The sequence below is a fragment of the Physeter macrocephalus genome, unplaced genomic scaffold (assembly GCF_002837175.3).
Source record: "Physeter macrocephalus isolate SW-GA unplaced genomic scaffold, ASM283717v5 random_1189, whole genome shotgun sequence".
In the NCBI taxonomy this organism is placed as follows: Eukaryota; Metazoa; Chordata; class Mammalia; order Artiodactyla; family Physeteridae; genus Physeter; species Physeter macrocephalus.
The window spans coordinates 1-19,538 of record NW_021146405.1 but is presented as its reverse complement, the minus strand read 5'-3'; the positions used below and the strand labels follow the sequence as shown (position 1 = coordinate 19,538).

General features: G+C 60.5%; 1 protein-coding gene, 1 long non-coding RNA gene and 1 pseudogene across 3 annotated transcripts; all 3 read left to right on the top strand.

Annotated features, from left to right (window-relative positions):
• The first annotated feature begins 254 nt into the window (after positions 1–254).
• Positions 255–5,446, top strand: LOC102974107 (uncharacterized). The gene is made up of 4 exons (XR_003678820.2): positions 255–340; positions 1,884–2,157; positions 3,330–3,367; positions 5,314–5,446. It is a non-coding gene; the product is annotated as an uncharacterized lncRNA (long non-coding RNA).
• Positions 5,447–6,170: 724 nt separating this feature from the next.
• On the top strand, positions 6,171–18,631 carry SLC25A29 (solute carrier family 25 member 29). 2 transcript variants are annotated; one of them, XM_028486611.2, is made up of 5 exons: positions 6,171–6,418; positions 11,970–12,013; positions 15,710–15,742; positions 17,478–17,561; positions 17,879–18,631. In XM_028486611.2, exons 1-5 carry the CDS (start codon positions 6,385–6,387, stop codon positions 18,626–18,628), a joined length of 945 nt encoding a protein of 314 aa, XP_028342412.1. In that variant the 5' UTR covers positions 6,171–6,384; the 3' UTR covers positions 18,629–18,631. The 2 variants fall into 2 exon arrangements, with proteins under 2 accessions (XP_028342412.1, XP_028342413.1); XM_028486612.2 differs by lacking the exon at positions 15,710–15,742.
• Positions 14,080–14,376, top strand: LOC112066783 (small nuclear ribonucleoprotein E-like; annotated as a pseudogene).
• Positions 18,632–19,538: the final 907 nt, after the last annotated feature.

The following is a 19,538-nucleotide window of genomic DNA, read 5'->3' as shown; positions in this document are numbered from 1 at the left end:
AAGGCTGAAGGCGGGCCAGGACTGGGAGGGGCTTGGACCACCCTGGCTGGAGCGTGTGGACACATCTCATTGGTTGTGGGCACGGCACATCCCGGGGAAGCGGCGGGCCTGAGGTGGCTGTGGCCAGTGAAGGACGGGAGGCTGGGACAAAGTGCCAGGGAGGGGGAGACGCCCGAGCCAGCTGGGAAGGAGAGAGAGAGCCACACTTTGACAGGAAGCCCCTGAGGGCAGGCTCACCTGGACCCCCGCTGGCACAACAGATGCTCAAAGGCGGATGACAGAAGCCGGCCTGCCACCCTCCATTTGGACAGCAAGGCCCCGAGAGGGGTTCACCTGGGAGGTGAGCCTGGCCCCTGGCCGAGTGGCACAGGAGCCAAGTGTCAGGCACCCAAGGGGCCCAAGGACGGCCCTGTGGCCGGGGCTCCAGAGGGCAGAGCCCAAAGCAGCGGGGCAGGTGGCAGAGGGGGGATTCTGGCTCGGGCAGAGGGGACCCTTCTCCCTGCTCGGTTGCCCCAGTCGGCCGCTGGCTCACGTCTGGCTGGGTGACTGCCCCAGGCTGGGCAGGCAGGACAGAGGAAGCCAGGAGGGACACAGAGCTGACAAAGGCCCCTCCCACCGGACAGGTTCTGGAAAAGGGGGGCTTGGACTCTGGGTCCAACAACCACAGCAGGGCTCCTGGGTTCCAGGGTGCCGAGGCCTTTCTCTCAGCCCCTTTCTCCGTGGTCTCCGGCGCTCGCGAGGAGCCTGCCTGCCACCCTGCCGTCCGAACACGCCCCTGGGCTCAGTACCCGGTACCCCTGCCGGGGGCACCACCCTGCCCACTCCTGCCCCACCCTCCCACCGACTCCGCCTGGGTGGGGTCACACGGCCCTCCTCTGGCCACTGCACTGGGCGCCTGCTCACCCAGCCGTGCCCCACCATGACAGTGGAGCCCCCAGAGGGCACCGATCAGGCCCGGCCCCAGGAGGCCCGCGGGCAGCAAACGCACGCCATGTCCACGCTTGGCCGAGCTCCCCCCAGCCCAGCCCCCCTGTCCTGGCCAGTTAGCCCCACCCAAGCCGGGGTCCACCGCTGTGGCCTTCCGGGTCCGGGGCACCCCAGGCAGATCCTCTTAGCTCTATTTTTACACCAGAAGCACTTGCCATGTCTATTTATATCACTCCCCATCTTGAGTTTCCGGCCATCTCACAGTCTGGCCAGAGCCTCCCTCGATCCTGCCTCTCGGTCCTCACTTCAAGGCCAAGTGGGTGCGGAGCACAGCGGAGGCCACAGCTCACTTGGAGAGGTGGCCCTGGGAAAAACTGTGACTGTTTGCAGCTGAAGGAAGATGCAAGAAACCCCCCCACACAGCGCGGTGGCCGCTCTGGGGATGACTAAATTCAGCTGAGAGATGTGAATTCAGCAAAATCTACCCAACAGGAGAACTCTGGGCGCCGTGGACTCGGGAGGGGCCACCAGGACACTGGCTGACTGTCCCTAAGGGGTCCCAGACCCTCCACCCTCTGAGGCCCAGAGCAGACACCCTCACTGGGGTGGCTGAGTCACTCCCAGTGCAGACTGGACCACAGGCCAGAGGGACACGCAGACGGCAGACGTTTATCCACCGGGAGAAAGACACCCCTTGGGCAGAGCCCGTTCATCGGCACCAAGTGCTGGGTCTCTAGGCCCCCAGCACAAAGCCACCCCACCTGTTCACTGCAGCATCTTCAGCAGCCATTAGAGGGCCCTCCTGAGCCAGGGTCTAGAGCCCAGCTGTGGGGTCAGGGTTTAAGAAGACTTTAGGGAAAAAAAAAAAAAAAAAAAAAAAGAAGCCCGTAGGAAACCCTTCCCCTTCAGTACCTCAGCTGATTCATTAATTCTGATCTTCCATGTTTCCTGCAAAGGTGTCAATGGAAAAAGGCAGAGAGCCGGACATTTTGCTCTGGAGGAACGACAGCAAGGCCGGGTCTGCCGCTGCTCTGTGCCCACTCTGCGTGAGCTCCTCCACTTGCTCTGGCCCCTAGAGTCCTCCTGAACCCATCTGACAGATGACCAACCTGAGACAAAGACGGCTCACAGGGCCACACAGCCAGGAGGGGTCCAGGTGGAGACTGAGAAGCAAAACTGAGCCAGAGCTTCCTGAACCTGTCCTTGGAGACCGTCTCAGCTCCTGAAGAGGTCAGTTTCAATGCAGGTTTTGCCCCTGCCTGCTCCGAGGGCCCAGGTGGGGCCCTAGAATCTGCATTTGAGCTGTCTCTCTGGGAAACTCCAATCCTAGAGGTCTGGGGTGGGATACCCGTGGCCACAGGGCAGGACAGCCCAGAGCCCAGACTCACTCACCCAGGGCAGGCTCCTCGACTGCCTGCTTACCCCCTGCTGTGTGCCAGGCCCCATTTAGTGTTAGTAAAGAGGGGCAAAGTCCCGGCCCTGGTGGAGCTGAAGGGAGGTGATAAACACATAGAGGAACATACAATGTCACTCTAGGAACTGGACGAAAGCAGGGCATGGGGATGGGGTTGGGTGGGGGAGCCCAGCCAAGCCCTTTTTGAGGAGCTGAGAGTTGAGCAGGGACCTGAGTTCTGGAGATGACCTGTGCCAGGCTGGGAGGAGGAGCTCCCACCCAGGGGAAGCAGTCAGTGCAAAGGCCCTGAGGTGGGAATGAGCTTGGAGTTGTGAGGGTGCAGCCAGGTCACCTTGGGCTCTGAGGCACTGAGCTTGGGTTTTATGCCAAGTGAGGGGGGGGGGGCCAGTTGACAGCCCTGTCCTCCCCACCAGTCTTTGCCCAGGAGCTTTGGAACCTGTTCCGGTGGCTTCCACCCTAGAACCATGCCCGTCCTGGCCCACAGCCTCGCCCTGTGCACCCTCTGGCATGGCCTAACACCCCAGAAGGTCTACACAGCAGATGCCTCGGCCCCCACCCTCACCCCATTCACCCTGTGACACCCTGAGCTCCAGCCTCGCTCCCCACCCCACCCGGGGTCCAAATAGCCTCCCGTCACTGAATTCATCAGATTCCAGGGTGAGAACATTTACGACCCTTTTTTTTTTTTTACCTGCTGGTGTTTCTAAATTTTCCAAACCCAAACTGTCTTGTGTAAGAAATTATAAAAGCTGTGCAAAATAAATACTCTACCACGCACTTTCAGTGACCTGGCTTGACCCCTGGTCCCCTGTGGCACTTCTCCCCTCCCAGCTCTCCTCCTGCTCTGGCCTTGGGCCCCTCCCACCTCTTAAAGGCTGGGGTCGGAGCCCGGCAAGGTGGCCTCCCCTGGGAGGGGGAAGGGTCCTGGGGCCCCGTGGAACGTGAGAAGTTTGAAAAAGCACATTCTGTGCTGTAATTTTATCCTCAGGAAATGAAGAAGAACAGACATGGACCCCAGTGGCTGAGGTAATAATGCAGGCCTGTCAGTACGTACTCATTTACTTGGCCATGACTTCTTCGCTTCTGGGTCTCTCCCCAGCTGTCGTGGAAGGCCCAGGAGGTCAGGGAGGAGGGCCTGCCCTGTCCCCGCTCCAGGCCCAGAGCACCACCCGAGGGAGTGATTCCCGGGCAGCACGGACATGCATGATTCTCAGGGAGAGATGGCTTTCAGGAGCAATGTGGTCTCAGGGTTTAGTAAGCCAGCAGCACACCCGAGTGACCCCAGCCCCTCGCAGGGCCTGCTTTCACCCCTTCCTCACAGCCTTGAAAATGCGGTTTCAAGCACACCCTGGGACGAACGGGACAGACCCTGGACTTGCCCTTGGGGTGCTCCCGGTTGGAGGTCACCGCCCAGCACCCGCAGCCTAGGCCTCTCTAACAGGCCACTGTGGGCAAACCTGCCCCAGAGCCCACCCTTCTACTGCTCACCACATACTGGAGCTTTGTCCCCAAACTCAACAAGCCTCAGCCTGAACACTGCCGCCCCCCACCCAGTCCAGCCCCACTTCCAAGCCCTCCCTGCAGGATGCACAGCTAGAGGCCTCACACCTCACACCTCCTCCCTGGCCTGTAGGATCCCACCCTACAGCTACCAGCTCCCCCACCCGGATCTCTGTAGGGTCGGTCCAAACAGGGCTTCCCTCCAAGGAGCTTTCTGAAGCTCAAATACTGACTGAGTGCCTACTGTGCACCAGGCTGCTGGGCCCCTTCCCAAGGACCCCCCGCAAGGAGTCAGGGCTCACGCCACCTGCCCCAAGCATGACATTAACTTCAAGGCACTTGTGTTCTCTTAAAAACAAAACAAAGCGGGTCCTCTTTGTCTCCTGATTAATTGGTCCATGATAATTTTCTGACTTACGGCCCTGTTAAGGCACTTGACTCTCCTCTCAAACCTCCAAAAACAGGGATGGATGCTGCAGGCATTTGTGCTTTACCTCCTGAGGCCTCAGTCGCCCAGGGACCCCCTGTTCCTAGAGGTGAGTCACCTGGATGTAGGCTGTCCAGTTTAATCGCCATGGCCTCAGAAGCCTCCAGCCAACTCCTGCCCCTGTTTTGAGTCTGGGCTGCTCCTGGGGCCCACATGCTTTTCTGGCTCATGGGCTTTGTTGAGGCCTGAGCTGGGTCAGAGGCTGGCGATATTCAAACCCAGGCCTCCAGACCCCTAGCTCAGGGCCCAGCAGCCATCACAAGCACTGGACTAGGAGTCAGCAGACCTGGGTTTGGGTCTCTGCTTACGGAATGTTCTATTTGGATTCTAAGAAGAAAAAAAGGAAACCGCACATAATCGTTGGATTCCTAGTGGCCTCTGTACCACCAGGGTTCACTACTTATTGTACATACTCCCGACATATACCCCCTAGTACCAAGTATATATAATCTTTAAAACCTGTCCATGAGATACATATCCATGGCAACGCCCGTGTCGATTTCAGAAACAGTAAAATGCAAATAAAAGAACTGTGTGGTCTGCCATACCGCAAGGTGTGGTGCTGACCACAGGAGCACGGAGAAGGAAGTTGGGCGCAGGCCTGAAGGCCTGAAGGTGTCATCTGACTCCCATTGTAAGGGAGAAAGCGTCCAGCCCAGCCCAGTCCCAACCGGCCAATCAGGACTTCATGAGGCGCTGGGGAAGGAGGGTTGGGGGAAGTCTCTGACCCGGACCCTCCCCAGGGAGCAGGGAGAGGGTCCCTTGCCACTGCCAATCTCGGGGACTGGGGGGGAGGGGCGGGGAGCGGCGTCGGATTCGGCTCCTACTTAAGCCCCCCGACTTCCCGCCGCCCAGCCACCCGCGTAGACCGGAGCCCAGCGCCCTCCCACTTCGCCTTCGCACCCTCCCTCCCCTCCTCCTGGCTCTCCAGGCCCGCAGGCCTCCCAGAGCCGCGGCTCGAGGACGGTCCCCTCCTGCCACACAGCGCCTGGCCGCCGATATGGACCCGCCGCGATCTGGCCTCTCCCGCCTCGGGGCTCTCGGACCAGTCCAGGAACCTCCCCCGCCTCACAACCTTCCGCGGCTCCCACGGTTCGCGCTCAGGTGCGGGCCCGCGAGGGCCTGACCACGCCCCTCGCCCCTCCCGAGGTGAGCCAGGCGGCCGGAAGCCCCAGGCCCACCGCCTGGAGGGCGCACAGACGGGAGGAACGAAGACTCCCCGAGGGGGCGTTTCGCCGCTCGAGGAGTGTGACAATTAGTGTCCGAGCCTGCAGGCCTTGGAGGGTCCTGGCGCTTCCACGTTCGTTACCGCGCCGTGTCCCCATTATACAGGCGAGGACCCTGAGGCTGGGCGGCGGAGTCGGGATCTAAACCCAGGCCCCAGCATCCCAGGCCCAGTCCGCAGCGAGCGCACGCCACCTCCCGCCCCGCTGACCCGCATCGCGCACGCCGGGAAGCTCCCGGGCCGCGCAGGCCGTTGGCTCCCCGGCCGGGCCGGGCCCCACCTTCCCGCAGCAGCACACACCCGGCTTCCTCTCCCGCCCGGGGCGGCACGGGCGGGCGCACGAAGCACATTCTTTGTCTGCAGCGCCTCCGCAGCTCCCCCACCCGCCCTCCTGCCCGCCTGCCTGTTACGTGCCTCCCGCCCCAGGTCCGCCCAGCCAATGAAGCGCGGCGGCAGCGCGCAGGGCCCGGGGTGTTGTCCGAGCCTCGCCCGCCCATTGGCTGAGCTCTGCGCCCCGCCCGAGCCCGGCCGGCCGGTTCGAGGGGCCGGACACGCCGACCGAGGCGAGGGACCACGGGCGGTGCGCGGGCGACGGCAAGGGCCAGCGAGCCGGCCAGCGAAGGAAGTGCGCCCGGCGAGGAGTCGTGCGCTGAGCCGCCGCCGCCGCCGCCGCCAGACCCCAGCCTGCGCGGTGCTCCGTGCCAGGAGGGCCCGGCGGCCAGGCCGAGTCCCGGCCCAGCAGGGCAGGGGGAGCCCTCGACGGCGACCAGCCCGGCGAGGGGCCAGAGAAAGAGGACAAGGAGGAAGGGCGGCCTCACCGAGGACCCGGCAATGGCGCTCGACTTTCTGGCTGGATGCGCTGGGGGTAAGGAGGCGGGCGGGTCCTGCCCGGGCGCGTGCGGGGGCCGGGAACGCCGGGCCGCCGGGGCGAGGCTTTCGGGCTGGGAGGCAAGCGCACCTGCGAGCTCTCGGCCCAGTGGCTTACCCTGGGGCTGGGGATTCCTCGTCTGTAAAATGGGTTAACAGTGCTCTCGTCCTACGGGATTCTCGTGGGCGTGAATTGACGGCAAGCCGGGAGGGCGCCTAGCGCGCTGTCCGCGAGGGCAGGTGTCTTCTAAGTCCTTCGGGGCACGTTCGGACGAGAGGTCTGGCGCTCCGGGACAGTACCGTGGCTGCCAGGGGGCTGCCAGAAGGATGCCCCACCGCCCTCCTCGCCCGAGGCCAGCGGACGGCGAGGCCCCGAAACCATTTCCCTCTCCCCCTCCCCCAGCCCGCGCCCACCTGGAGCAGAGTCCCCTCCATCGACCCAAAAAGTTTGAAGCTGGCTCTACCCCCTCTCCCGTAGCCGTCTGGGTGGGGCTGGGGCCGGGGCCCCTGGACGACGCCCTAGGGAGATGGCGTAAAAGGCGCCGGCACGACCCCAGGCACCGAGTCACGCTTTGGCACCCCGCCCCCCCTCCTACGTGGTTCTGCTGGGGGTCAGACTCCACCCGGCTGGCAGGGTGGGCCTGACACGCCGCGCGAGCTAGGCCTTGGTCTCACGCGTGCGTGTCACCGGAGCCAGGGCGCGGCGCTGGGGTCCTGTGTCCCCGGGAGGACCTGAGTCGGTGTGCCGTACGGGCTCTGCTGTGGCCTGACCGTTGGGCGTCGGGCTCTGCACTTGCCTCTCTGGCCTTTAGTTTCTCTGCTTTTACTCGTAGAGTTAATTTATTCAACAGGTATTCACTGGGAGCCAGGTTTAGCCCTCAGGAATTCAGCAGAGTGGACAGAAGTGGCAGGGCTCTGCCTCACGGGGAGAGGGCTGGCTGCGTGTCCCCAGGCCCCGTCCAGTCTCTGACATCAGGTGCTTCTCTTCTCCAGCACCTGCTCCTGTTGTCTTTAAGAAAGCTCTCAGCTGCCTGCCAGCCGTGGGCACCCTGAAGGAAGAGGAGCGTCTAGCATTTAAACCAGTGCGGTGCTAGCTTCCTGTTCTGCAGGAGAGGAGGGCTGGTGGAGAAGGGGGTGTGCCCAGGAAGTGTCCCAGACGGCTACCGAGTCAGGCCTCCAGGCCCCAGAGCTTTCAGGAATTTGGGGAGCATTTCTCCCAAGCCCAGGGTGCCAGAGGAGACAGCAGGGGTTGGCCTCTGTGGACCCAGCTCTCAATGCCCCCATCCTCATTCGACTCTCTGCTCTTCCCCTTCCCCTCGAGGGACCTCCCCTAGTGTCCTGCCACCAGGCGGCCGGCTCCTCCTGGGCCCCAGGCCCTTCTCTACCCACCCTCAGTGGTGGCTCAGTCCCAGGGCCAACACCCCTTCCAGCCCCTTTCCTCTGGGCGGAGTGTGGGTTCTTTCCCCAGAGGGGCAGGATTCCTTCTGTATTCACGCAGGCGTCCTGGGATCCAGGGGGACTGGCGTGGGAACACTCACCCTAAGGCCAGGCCCATCCCCCCAGGCACGCTTGTTACGTCACCCAGGACCCTGCCTGGGCTGCCATCTGCCCATCCTCACCAAGCCCACCCGGGAGAGACCCTGTCCAGGCCCCAGGGTTGGGGCAAGCCCAGGGTCCAGCACCCTGGAGAGCTGTAGGTACTCCACAGCCCCCAAACTGACTGCCCTACCTGGATCCACATGGAAGCCTGGGGCTGGTGGTGCCCACCTACTCCCGCACTGTGTGTGCAGAGACGGAAGAGGGTAGAAGAGACCCTCTCCTGGTATATTTGACCCAGGAGAAACCTAGGCCCTCAGAAGTGGAGAGAGGCTGCCATGCTCGTCCCTTCCCCCAGCCTCACGGGCGCTAGGGGCCGGCCCACAGGACAGTGACCTGATTGTGTCCCAGGCCTGCCTTCCGGGCCCCTGGCACGGCCTGGCCAGAGCAGAGGGGCCGTCCAGGAACCTGGCGCAGGCGGCGCCCCTACCTTGGGGACTGGCCCCCAGAGGTTGCCTGGCTCCTTGGGGTTTGAGCTCCTCAAGGCCTGGAGGCTCAGGGCAGATGAAGGCTGCCTTTCCGCAGCTGGGGTGCCTCTTGATTCAGATATTCCGGAGGAAGGACAGTACGTCGTCACCTCTGATTGGCTGGGTGTGGGCCATGTGTTCAACCTCGCCTTCCGGGAGGTGCGGGTGGGACCTTGATTGACAGCTTCCCCGAGGTCTCCCGGGGTGGAAGGGTCCTGATGCCCACCTGTACTCCCCCACCACGGGTCAGTTCCTGGTCTGACCTTGGGCTCTGAAGGGGGTCCCCTTGCCGCAGGCATGGATGGGAGGAGAGAAATTCAGCCATAGGCAGTGGGACCCTGCATGTGGGGGACAGCTCAGTCATCCTGGGGTCCCTTCCACCACTTCTTCTGCCAGGCGCTTCCAGGACAGCGGCCCCGCCTAGTGCCCTTGAGGGTCATGGGATGGGGGTTGCCCCTCAGAGGCCAGCTTATGTAAGGCAGCGGGCACCGGCTTTGGAGTTGGGAGACATGGTCCACTTTGGCTGCTGTGACTGTAGGCCCCTCTCAGGGAGATGGCCCTCAGGCCTCCTGGCTTTCAAGGTGACTGGGAGGTTAAAAGGATAAAGACTGGGGGGACTGGAGGCCCTGATGGAGGCAGGCCCGTAGCCGACTCTTGTTTCTGTGGATGGGGATGTTCGGGGTGAGGGGGGCCAGCCCTTCGCCTGAGGGCACTCAAATCAAGGGAGGAAATGGGAATGCAGCGGCCTGCTCTCGGAGCCCTTGGTGGGATGAGGGGCGCCTCTCCCACCCCAGAGGCTGACGAAGGCTGTTGCTGGCACCTGGGCAAGTCTGGGACCAGAGGCGGGGGCATCCACCCACAGGAAGGGGGCCCCCGCCCCAGCTGGGCCTGGCTGCAGGGGGCACGGCTGGAGAGAGAAGGAAGGCCAGGCAACACACCCCAGGCAGTGTTAGGTTTCCAGAACCCGAGGAGATCCAGTTACAGCCCAGGAAAGGAGGTTCTAGAACTAGGATTTTCAAATTCAGAAAATTCAGAACATGAAATGAAAAAGAAGGTAGATCTCAAGTGATAAAAACAAAGTGTGTCTCGAAGACCAGAAACACAGAGGTGGAAGTCTCGAGGGGAAGGACAGGCTTGGGGTGTCTTTTCACCCACCCGTGAATGTTAGGGGTCCCAGAGGGAGAAAAAGGTCTGGAGATGCTGAGTATGATGACTAGATAATAGAGGAAATTTCCTCTGATCAGGGAAAGGCTAGTCTGCGCGCCCGCCAGCCCGCCCGGGGAGTTCCAGGCTGGGTTCTTTTAAAGAAAAAAGACACACCCTTGGTATCTCCTGGTGACATTCCCCAAATCTACAGATAAAATCTCAGTGGCTTCTTCACAGAGTAAATAAACTATTGATAAAGGAGAACAGACACGCTGACAACAGATTTCTCATCTGCAGCACTGGAAACCAGAAGTTTCTGGGACATTGCCGCCCTTAATGGCCTGGGCCCGGAACTCTCACCAGAGCACAGGACTGTTTTCCCTAATGGCGATAAAGAAACAGATTCTGCAGATGAGCAGTTCAGAGGGCATGTCTCCCATGTGTTACAACTGAGGGCCATAGTCAAGAAAGGCTCCAGTGATCGGCGTAGAGACCCCGAGATGGCGGGAGAGGTGAAGAGGAGAAGGAATAGCCTCGAGTCTCGTGGGGTTTGTAGGTGAAGATCAGTGGAAGCTGGCAGGGTGGGAACCCTCTTGGGGGTAGGGTGGGGCAGTAGAGGGCAGAGAGAGCCTCCTACTCTCACCCCATGGCGGGGACGGTTCTTACCCTGTTTCTACATAAGGGTTATGAGTGTTCAAAAGCAGAAATAACTCTTAGCTGAACTTACAAATTACCAAGCAGAAAGGGTATAAATAGCAGTTTGCCTGAACCAGCAAAAATGTGGAAAGGAAAGGAAGTACATAGGTCATGCCCATAAAATAAGACGGAATCAGGTCAGATCTCTTGTCTTGGCAAAATCTGCGACTGCTGCAGGCTGGAGTAGAAACCAAAACCCAGCTGTAGACTGTTTGTGGAACAACTAAAACAAAGCAGTAAGACAAGGTTGAAAATTAGGAACTGGACAAAACTATACCAGACACACGTGACCAAAAAGGAGGATTGGCAAAGCTAATATCAGACAAAGTGGATTTTAAGGTCCGAAGCATTAAACAAGATGAAGAGGACATTATACAAGGATTAAAAATACAATTTATGGGGGAATTCCCTGGCAGTCCAGTGGTTAAGACTCCACGCTTCCGGTGCAGGGAGCACGGGTTCGATCCCTGGTCGGGGAACTAAGATCCCACATTCTGTGCGGTGCGGCCAAAACGTCATAAATAAATTTTAAAAATACAATTTATGAAGAAGCGTAATAACTCCCGTTGACTTCTGGGCATCCGCAAACATGGTAACCAGCTCTGACAGGGAGCTAGCTCTGAGTGGTTAAGGAGGGCGGCTCCAGGGCCAGAAGGTTTGGGTCCAGATCTCGGCTCCACCGCTTACCTAGCTGTGTGGCATGGACATATTACTTTTCTATGCCTCAGTTTCCTCATCTGTAAAACGGGCTAATGGTCCTTTCTTTACATATATAAGAAAGAGAGTTGGTACATGGACAAAACTAAGAACGGCAACCAGAAGGTAGAAACGTTACTGTTTGTTACTCATCAAATGTTAGCCTGTTTAATTGCTATATTTAATTATACATTTAAATATAGCAAAAAGAAAAACTGTAAGATGTACACACATGCAATTCTAGGGAGGAAAGCATGGGAGTCAGTGCAGCAGTTACCCGACCTCACTGAGCCTCACTTCTTCCATGAAGCAGAGTACCAAGACTGCCCGATTCACAGGGATGTTTGTAACCCGCACAGCACGCAGGACTCTGACAGGTGCTTGTGGGCCATTTGGAGGGGGAGCCTTTGTCCTCTGAGGGGGGCTGGATTCGGACAGGTCCTGGACTGGTACATAACCAAGCATGAACGCCTCAGGTCCTGGGTCAGCACTCCCGGGGCCAGGAGCGGCCCTGGGGAGGTTGATCCTCACACCTGTACAGGTGAGGAGAGTGATGCTCGGTCATCGAGTTCTCTGTGAGCTCCACCAGCTGGTAAATGACAGAGGGAAAATTCAAATCTGGGCGAGGGGCCGGCCCCAAGTCCAGAGCCCCTGGAGCCCCCAGCCGTGCCAGGTATTTGGAGTGATGTGAGCATCTTAGAAATGGCACGTGCAGCCTCCCAAGGGGGAACGTCTGTTGTCACCTGCAGTGAGCAGCGGGGCGGAGGGAGGGTCACCAGCTTTGAGCTGGCCAGGTTCTGGCCTGACCTCGGGGCAGTCACCCTCACTTACCCTCACGCGGAGGATTAAGGGGCTCCCGGGATGTGCCAGGCACGTCCTTGCCAGAACCGTGCCCCATGCTGCGGTTTCCGAGGCATCTGGGTCACACGTCCTCCTTTCTCCCTCCAGGTGTGGCAGGTGTGCTGGTGGGACACCCCTTTGACACGGTCAAGGTGAGTCTCTCGTCGAGGTTTTATTCTCAGGCCCTCGTGGAGGTGCAGACATTGGAGGGAGGCCTGCAGCGTCCTGGTGGCTGGACCCCCCCCTTTCCGGGCACCACCTCGGGAGCCCTTCCAAGGTCCTCTCACAGGTTCTAGAATGAAGGTAGAGTCAGCGTTCTTCTCCCTGCTGCCCAGGTGAGAGGCAGCTTGTCCGCCGGGCCGAGTCGGCCTTTCCTCCCAGGTCTGTCCCTACACTCTCCCAGCTGGGGCTGAACTTGGAGGTCCATCCTGGGGCTTGGCCAGCTGGGACCGAGGGGCCGAAGGACAGGTTTCCTCCCACCCAGAGCAAGGGGCACCCACCCTGTCTTTACGCAGAACTCCTCCAGACAGCTTCCTGAAAAAGAAAGAAAGTTCAGAGAGAAAATACAGAAATACAGACAAATCAAACCTTGTCAGCCTTTTCCATGACCGTGATCTTCACAGAGCAGTGGTGATCAGGGCTGAGAAACCGAGCAGTCGTTTCCCCAGGGCTGGTGTGCACCTGTAGGGTGCTGGTGGTTCCAGAGCATGGCCCCGGGGCCGGCGCCCAGTTCCCCCTCCGCGAGCCCGCACCTTGGCACGCCGTCGGGCCCCAGGTTCTCCGGCGCCTCAGCGGAAACCAAGGAAGTCGGCATACCCAGTTGGAAATTCCCAGATAAGATTTCCCCCGTTTCTGGGGTCTTTTGGTCCTTCAGCTATAGCCAAGTCAGGACCCTTCCTTGCCGGCTTCCCCTGGGAGCCCGGTGAGCAGCCAGCAGCAGGCACTAGGCCAGACCTGGTGTCCCGCTGTGAACACTGAACTTGGCATCTCTTCCCAGGGGGGCGAGGGCAGAGCACAGGCAAGGACGTCATCCCTGGGTGGGTTTGAGAGGACTCCCTGTCTCCTCTTTCTGCAGGAACCCAGGTGTTCCTGGGCTGAGAACAAGTCTTGTGGTGAACTAGGGCAGGGATTTTCTCCAGCACAGGCGTGAGGGCCCCGCCTTACGCGCTGGCTCTGACTTTAAAAAGGTCTGTCCCGGGAACTCCCCGGTGGCCCAGTGGTTAGGACTCCCCGCTCTCACTGCTGAGGGCCCAGGTTCAGTCCCTGGGCGGGGAACTCAGATCCCTCCAGCCACTCAGCGAAGTCTCCCCGCCCCCTAAAACAAAAAAGTCTGTCCCTGGGCCCTGTGCAGCTCCGGGCCCCCTGCCCGGCTGATCTGCCGTGGGACTGTGGGCCAGTCACTTTACCTCTGGGCCAACCGTTCTGACCTGCACAGCGAGGGGTTGGCAAGATTACTGAGGCCTTTGGGCCCGGTGCCCAACAGTGTAGTTTGTGCTGGGCTGAAATGCTAGTTCCGAAGGGCGTGGAATTCCTTCCCAGCCACTCAGCGAATCTGGGGAGGAGTTGGAAAGGCCAGGCTTTCCGGCCACTCAGCAGCCCCTGAGCCCCCGTACGGGCCTGTGGTGGAGAGTGAGGTGCTGGGGCAGCCTGTCCCGCACGGCTGCCGGTGTCTGCCCAGCTGGCCACCCCCCGGAGCCTGCCCTCGGGCCAGAGCAGCCCGGGACAGCCAGGCAGGGTCCACGTCATGCTGTGTTTCTCTCGCGTGTTCACGTGTCGTGAATGCCTCTCAGAGCTGCCTCCGGCCAGGAAGTGTCTCCGATTCGCTTCTTCAGCCCAGCTTTGCAGAGGCCTCTCTGAGCCAGGACTCAGCCAGGCCTGGCCAGGCCTCCTGCCGCTCCCCGCCCCCGGCCCCTCAGTCAGGCCCGCCAGGCTGGGGGCACTTTGCTCTGGCGTCTCTAGCTCCCTCGGACCTTCTGAGCCATGAGCAGCACCCCCGGCAGTAACTTGAGCATAGGAACCTCTGCCCCCCTGGGCTCCTGCCCCCGGGACACCCCTCTCCCCGCACCTTACCTGGCACCTGGAGGGTGGGCTTTGAGGAGGTCCGTTTGGAGCTGTGTTTTTGCCCCCGTGGCCCACCAGCATCACATGTGGGCAAAGCTGTCTTTACAAAGCCAGGCTTTTGGTGTGCGGGACAGTGTGGTCGTGGTGCGCTTCCACCATGGCGTACCAGGGCCAGGGCCGCGAGGCGCAGAAGCTGATGGTGCACCCCGTCGGCCTTATCTTCCGATGCTTGCAGCATCGATCTCGGATTCAGGTGTGACTTTATGAGCAAGTGCACATGCGGATAGAGGGCTGTATCATTGGTTTTGATGAGTATGTGAACCTCGTATGAGATGATGCGGAAGAGATTCATTCTAAAACAAAGTCAAGAAAGCGACTGAGTCCGATCACGCTGCAAGGAGATGACATTACCGTGCTCGAAAGTGTCTCCAACGAGAAACGAGCAATGAAGTGAGAAATTGTTGAGAAGGCAATACAGTTGTTTTAGGTGTCCTTTGTTAGAAGTGTAGTTCTCAAGCATATATCCATATTGTTTTGCTCACCTTTATGTTATTACCAGATGACAATAAATGCTGTGGGATCGTTTTTATTAAAATATTTACATTGTTTCCTTCTTCATAAAAAAAAAAAAAAAAAAGCCAAGCTTTTTATTCCGAAGGGGGAGAAGACCCACCCCCAGCAATCACCACTGACACTCTTGTCCCACCCATGGGCTCAGATACTGTTAAATTGTGCTGAATCTAGAGACACTCGTCTGGTTTGATTTAATGCTCTATCACCAATGGCCTTTTTTTTTTTTTACTGACTGTTTTCCATTATAAAAGTGAAGCATTCTCAGTCAAAGAAAATTGGGAAATGTGATTTTTTTTCTTTTTGATGTCTTTTAATCATCGGGTATATACACATTTTTTTGGCTGGCTTTCTATTACAGAAGTAATGTAGGTCATAAAAAATGTTCACCGTAACAGAGACATATAAACTAAAAAGAAAACAAAAACAAAAAACAACAGTCCTTTATGTAACCTCTCCCCCAAACCTTGTTGATGAGTCTGCCAAAAAACAGACGTGTACACAGGCCCGTATATATTGCTCGCTGCTGGCGAAGGTGGGATTTTACTTCATAGCTCTGCGGTGGCTGTTCTAATTGAAGTGTCACACACACAAGAATGCGCACACGCGCTCCGTGTACGAATCTATGAATCACCGTGAAGCACACACCTGGAAGAAGAAACGAGGCTGGTCCCCCCGAAGCCCCCCTCCCCTCCTAACACGTCCGCCCTCCCCTTTTCCAGGCGGCCACCATCCTAACTTCTCACCCGTGGTCCGTTTTACCTCTTCTTGAACCTCATGAACTTGGACCTGGGCCCCGGAACGCGCGCAGGGACACCCGTGTTCCGTGTCCGTCCACGCTGTCTTATGGCCGCGACATTGGCAGTTTGTACCTCCAGGTCTTTGGAGCGGAAATCTGAGTCCAAAGTTTGGTTTTCCTCTGTTGCACCCAGAACCTCAGCCGCTGTCCGCAGACACACCGCCTTCGCACATGTTTCTGTGGGAAGGCCGTTTTCTGTCCTGTGTCACTGGTTGTGACGGTGACCAGGGACACCGTGTCTGAGCCCTCTTTCACCAGGGAACAGCCGGCCCGGGCAGGGGAGGGGGCGGGGAGGCCGGGGGCTGGCCTCGGGGGTCTCTGCCTGGATGTGATGTTGAAATTTTGTGTTGCTTTAACCACCTTTACTTTCTAAGCTAGGGGCTGTCTCCATCCATAGCAAAATGTAACTTTGTTGTAGATGAGCGTAAGCCTCACCCCGGAGAGAGCGCTAGTAAGTACAGACCAGGTGAACCCAACGCTTCTCTTCTCTGTCGCCCCCCCACCCCGCCGCCCCCCCCATCAGACCCTGGGCCTGGACCCCACCCCGCCACACCCCTCCCCACCCCCCATGCCCCAGAGTTCCCTCCCCAGCCAGGGACAGGGAGGGTGTGAGGTGAGCTTGGGCCCAGCCCAGATCCTGGCGGAGGGGGGGGGGCCCTGGGGGCCGGCTGAGAAAAATCAGCCCCCTCTGGATCAGGGAGTCTTCATGTGGGGTCTCCCAGCCCTGTCGGGGATCTGGGAACCTCCGGGGCTTGTGTGCGAATGACCACTTTTCCAGGGGTGGGCCCGTCAGTCCTCACATGAGATCCTGTCAAGACTTAAAAGCCTCCGCCGGGGTGTCTGAAAGTCCAACCCTCGGAGGGAACAGCTCAGTTTCACATCATGTCTGCTGACACAGCCCTCTTGGTGCCAGTGTCGGGGGACCACAGGAGGAAGAGACAGTCCCCCAGAGACCCCAGAACACTGAAGGGAAAATGAAGAGCCTCCCATCACAGAAACAACCTGAGACAGAGCTCGTGGTGTTAACATGTTCTCCAAGTTCATCGAGTGGTTGTGCTTTTCTCCTCTGAGCTGGCAGCCAGGGCAGGGAGGGGTGCTGGGGTGAACGTCGCAGGGTGCCCTCGGCGGTCAGCTGCCTCTCAGAGCGGTGGCTGCCAGCTGTTGCTTGAGGTCCTCGTGTGCCGAGATGGTATTCTTTTTTTCCTTACAAAACATTTCCTGTCAGTGCATTCCCCAGCACCCCTACCCCACCCTGGCCCCGACCAACACAGCCACTCATGTCCCTGGAGTGGACAGCCTTGACCGAGTTGCAGAACATCTCTGAGCCTCAGTCTTCCCACCTTTGAAATGGGAGTGACCGAACCCACTTGGGCCAGTGATTATGCCTGTAATGGTGATAATCTCTGAGTCGGAGCCGGAGACCAGCTCCCGGAATGGGACCTAACCTAGCTCACCCCCCGACCCGCGTGACACGAACCCGGAGTTCAGGAAATGGGCTGCTCTGCACCGCGGGGCCTGCGTTATCAAGGACAGAGATAAGCTCTCGGTCAACAAAGAACGCTTTCGCAGTGAGGTTCTGGCCCGCTGGGCTCCAAGGGCAGCGCAGCCTGATCCCCCAGGCCCCAGAGTTGCTGACACGGTCCCCAAGGAGGCTGCCAGCTGCTCTCCTGTCACCGCTTTACTAACTCATGACCACTGCCCTCACCGGGGGACACTGGCAGAAACCAAGCGGAAGGCCCACGAGGCCCGAGGCTCTTCACTTTCAGTGCCCGTTGCGCGCTGCCAGCCCCTGAGGAAGGGAGTGCGTGGTGGGGTGTTAGATCCTGCGCGCCTTTGGCATCGGCCACTGTTTGCTACCGGGAGGGTGGGGAGGTCTCGAGAGATGTCTCGTGGCCCACTGTCCGTACATGGTGGAGAGATGGTGAAGCACGGGTCTTGAGGACCCCTGCCCCTCTGCAGCTGGCCGTCCCTGTGACTGCCCTGATAGCCTTCCCTAAAGAGGCCCAGACACCCAGCCCTGCCCCACCCTGGAACTCCTAAAGCCACAGAAAGCGCCTCGGCTCCCTGCCTTCTGGGTCTGGCCTCGGGCCTCCTGGAGAGAGCCTCCCCGGGTGTCCTGATGCTGGCCCCGGGGAGCTGGGCGTTCTGGCTCCACCAGCCCGCCTTTCACCGGACCCTCCTTCCAGGTGCGGCTCCAGGTCCAGAGCGTGGAGAAGCCCCAGTACCGAGGGACCCTGCACTGCTTCCAGGCCATCGTCAAGCAGGAAGGCGTGAGTGGCCTGGGGCCGGTGGGGGTGTGGCGGGGAACCAGCCTCTGGGATGCTGCCGTCCGCAGACCACAGAGCTGGAAAAAGGGGCTTCGGGGCCACTGTTGGGCAAATCCAGGCTTTGCAGATGGCAGGGTGCAAGCGCCCAGGCCTCTCAGATTGAGGGCTTCGGCTCTTCTAAAATTCTGATTGATCCTCGTGTACCGCTAGGGTGGGCCGGGGCAGCCGCCAGCTGCATGGAGGGTCCCTGGAGAGGTGGGCTTGGGCAACCCCGGACCCCAAGCGGGAGCGCCCCTGACGCGTCTCCGTGCGCCCCGCAGGTGCTGGGCCCGTGCCGCGGCCTGGGCTCGCCCCTCCTGGGGCTCACCTTCATCAACGCGCTGGTGTTCGGCGTGCAGGGCAACACCCTCCGGGCCCTGGGCCGGGACTCGCCGCTGAACCAGTTCCTGGCGGGCGCGGCGGCGGGCGCCATCCAGTGCGTCATCTGCTGCCCCATGGAGCTGGCCAAGACGCGGCTGCAGCTGCGGGAGGCGGGGCCGGGCCGCACCTACCGCGGGCCCCTGGACTGCCTGGCGCAGGTCTACCGGCGGGAGGGCCTGCGCGGCGTCAACCGGGGCATGGTGTCCACGCTGCTGCGCGAGACCCCCAGCTTCGGCGTCTACTTCCTCACCTACGACGTGCTGACGCGCGCGCTGGGCTGCGAGCCGGGCGACCGCCTGCTGGTGCCCAAGCTGCTGCTGGCGGGCGGCACGTCGGGCATCGCGTCCTGGCTCTCCACCTACCCCCTGGACGTGGTCAAGTCGCGGCTGCAGGCCGACGGGCTGCGGGGCGCCCCACGCTACCAGGGCATCCTCGACTGCGTGCGCCAGAGCTACCGCGCTGAGGGCTGGCGCGTCTTCACGCGCGGGCTGGCCTCCACGCTGCTGCGCGCCTTCCCCGTCAACGCCGCCACCTTCGCCACCGTCACCGTGGTGCTCAGCCACGCGCGCGGCGAGCAGGCCCGGCCCGAGGGCGATGCCGTGCCCGCCGCCCCGGCGGGGCCCGCCTTGGCCCAGCCCTCCAGCCTGTGACGCCCGGGCCCCCAGCACCCGAGGGCCCGACCTCTCCCGGGGCCGCTTTTCCAAAACGCAGCCTAGACATCAGCTGGGCCCCCGACACGGACCGCCCTGCACCGGACTCCCAGGCCCCGCGGGCTGTGGACTCCATCAGACCTGGGCTGGATTCCACGCCTCAGCTGGCGACCCTGGCCACAAAGTTGGCATCCTCGGCTTTCTCCTCTGTGAGACGGGATCCTCATGCCCGCGCTGTACGGTCAGGAAGCTCAGAGATGATGCCCGTGCGGCGCCCAGCCTGGCACTGTTACTCGGAGTCTTCCAGAAACCCAGCCAACAGGCCAGCCCTTTCCTGGGACCCCAGCCACACCACCGTGGGGGTCTCTGATGACCCACCCACGAGCTTTGCCAGCGACTCGCTAACGCCGCACATCCTCCACCTGGAGGAGCTCTCGGGACGCTTCTTGGCCACCTGTCCAGTCTGTGTTAGGGACGGAGAGGCGGCTCAGGGGCTCCTGGTGCCCTAGAACTGAATCCTCTGCCAGCGCACCCCAGCTTCTCCATGCGGCGAGGCTGGGAACGCCCCTACTCCTGACGCCGCCCCTGGAGGGTGAGCTGGGGGGCCACTAAGAAGCCCTGAGAGCTTCTGGAAGCTCCGTATTGGCCTAGGGGCTGGGGCGGGGCAGCGGGCACAGGTCAGTGGGAGGGGAGATCTCAACAGGTGAGTACAGCCAGGGCAAGGACAAGTCTTTTCACCCTCTGGGCCTCAGGCTGCCCATCTGTAAAATGGGGACGTGGGTCAACGGATGTCTGGGGCTCTGGCCCGCTACCAACGGCCAGGAACCAACACCAGCGTTCCCCAGGAAATGGTGTCTTCCCCAGGCAGTCTCAATGCTTCGTGTCCCTGTGACTCCTCGCAGGGCCTGTA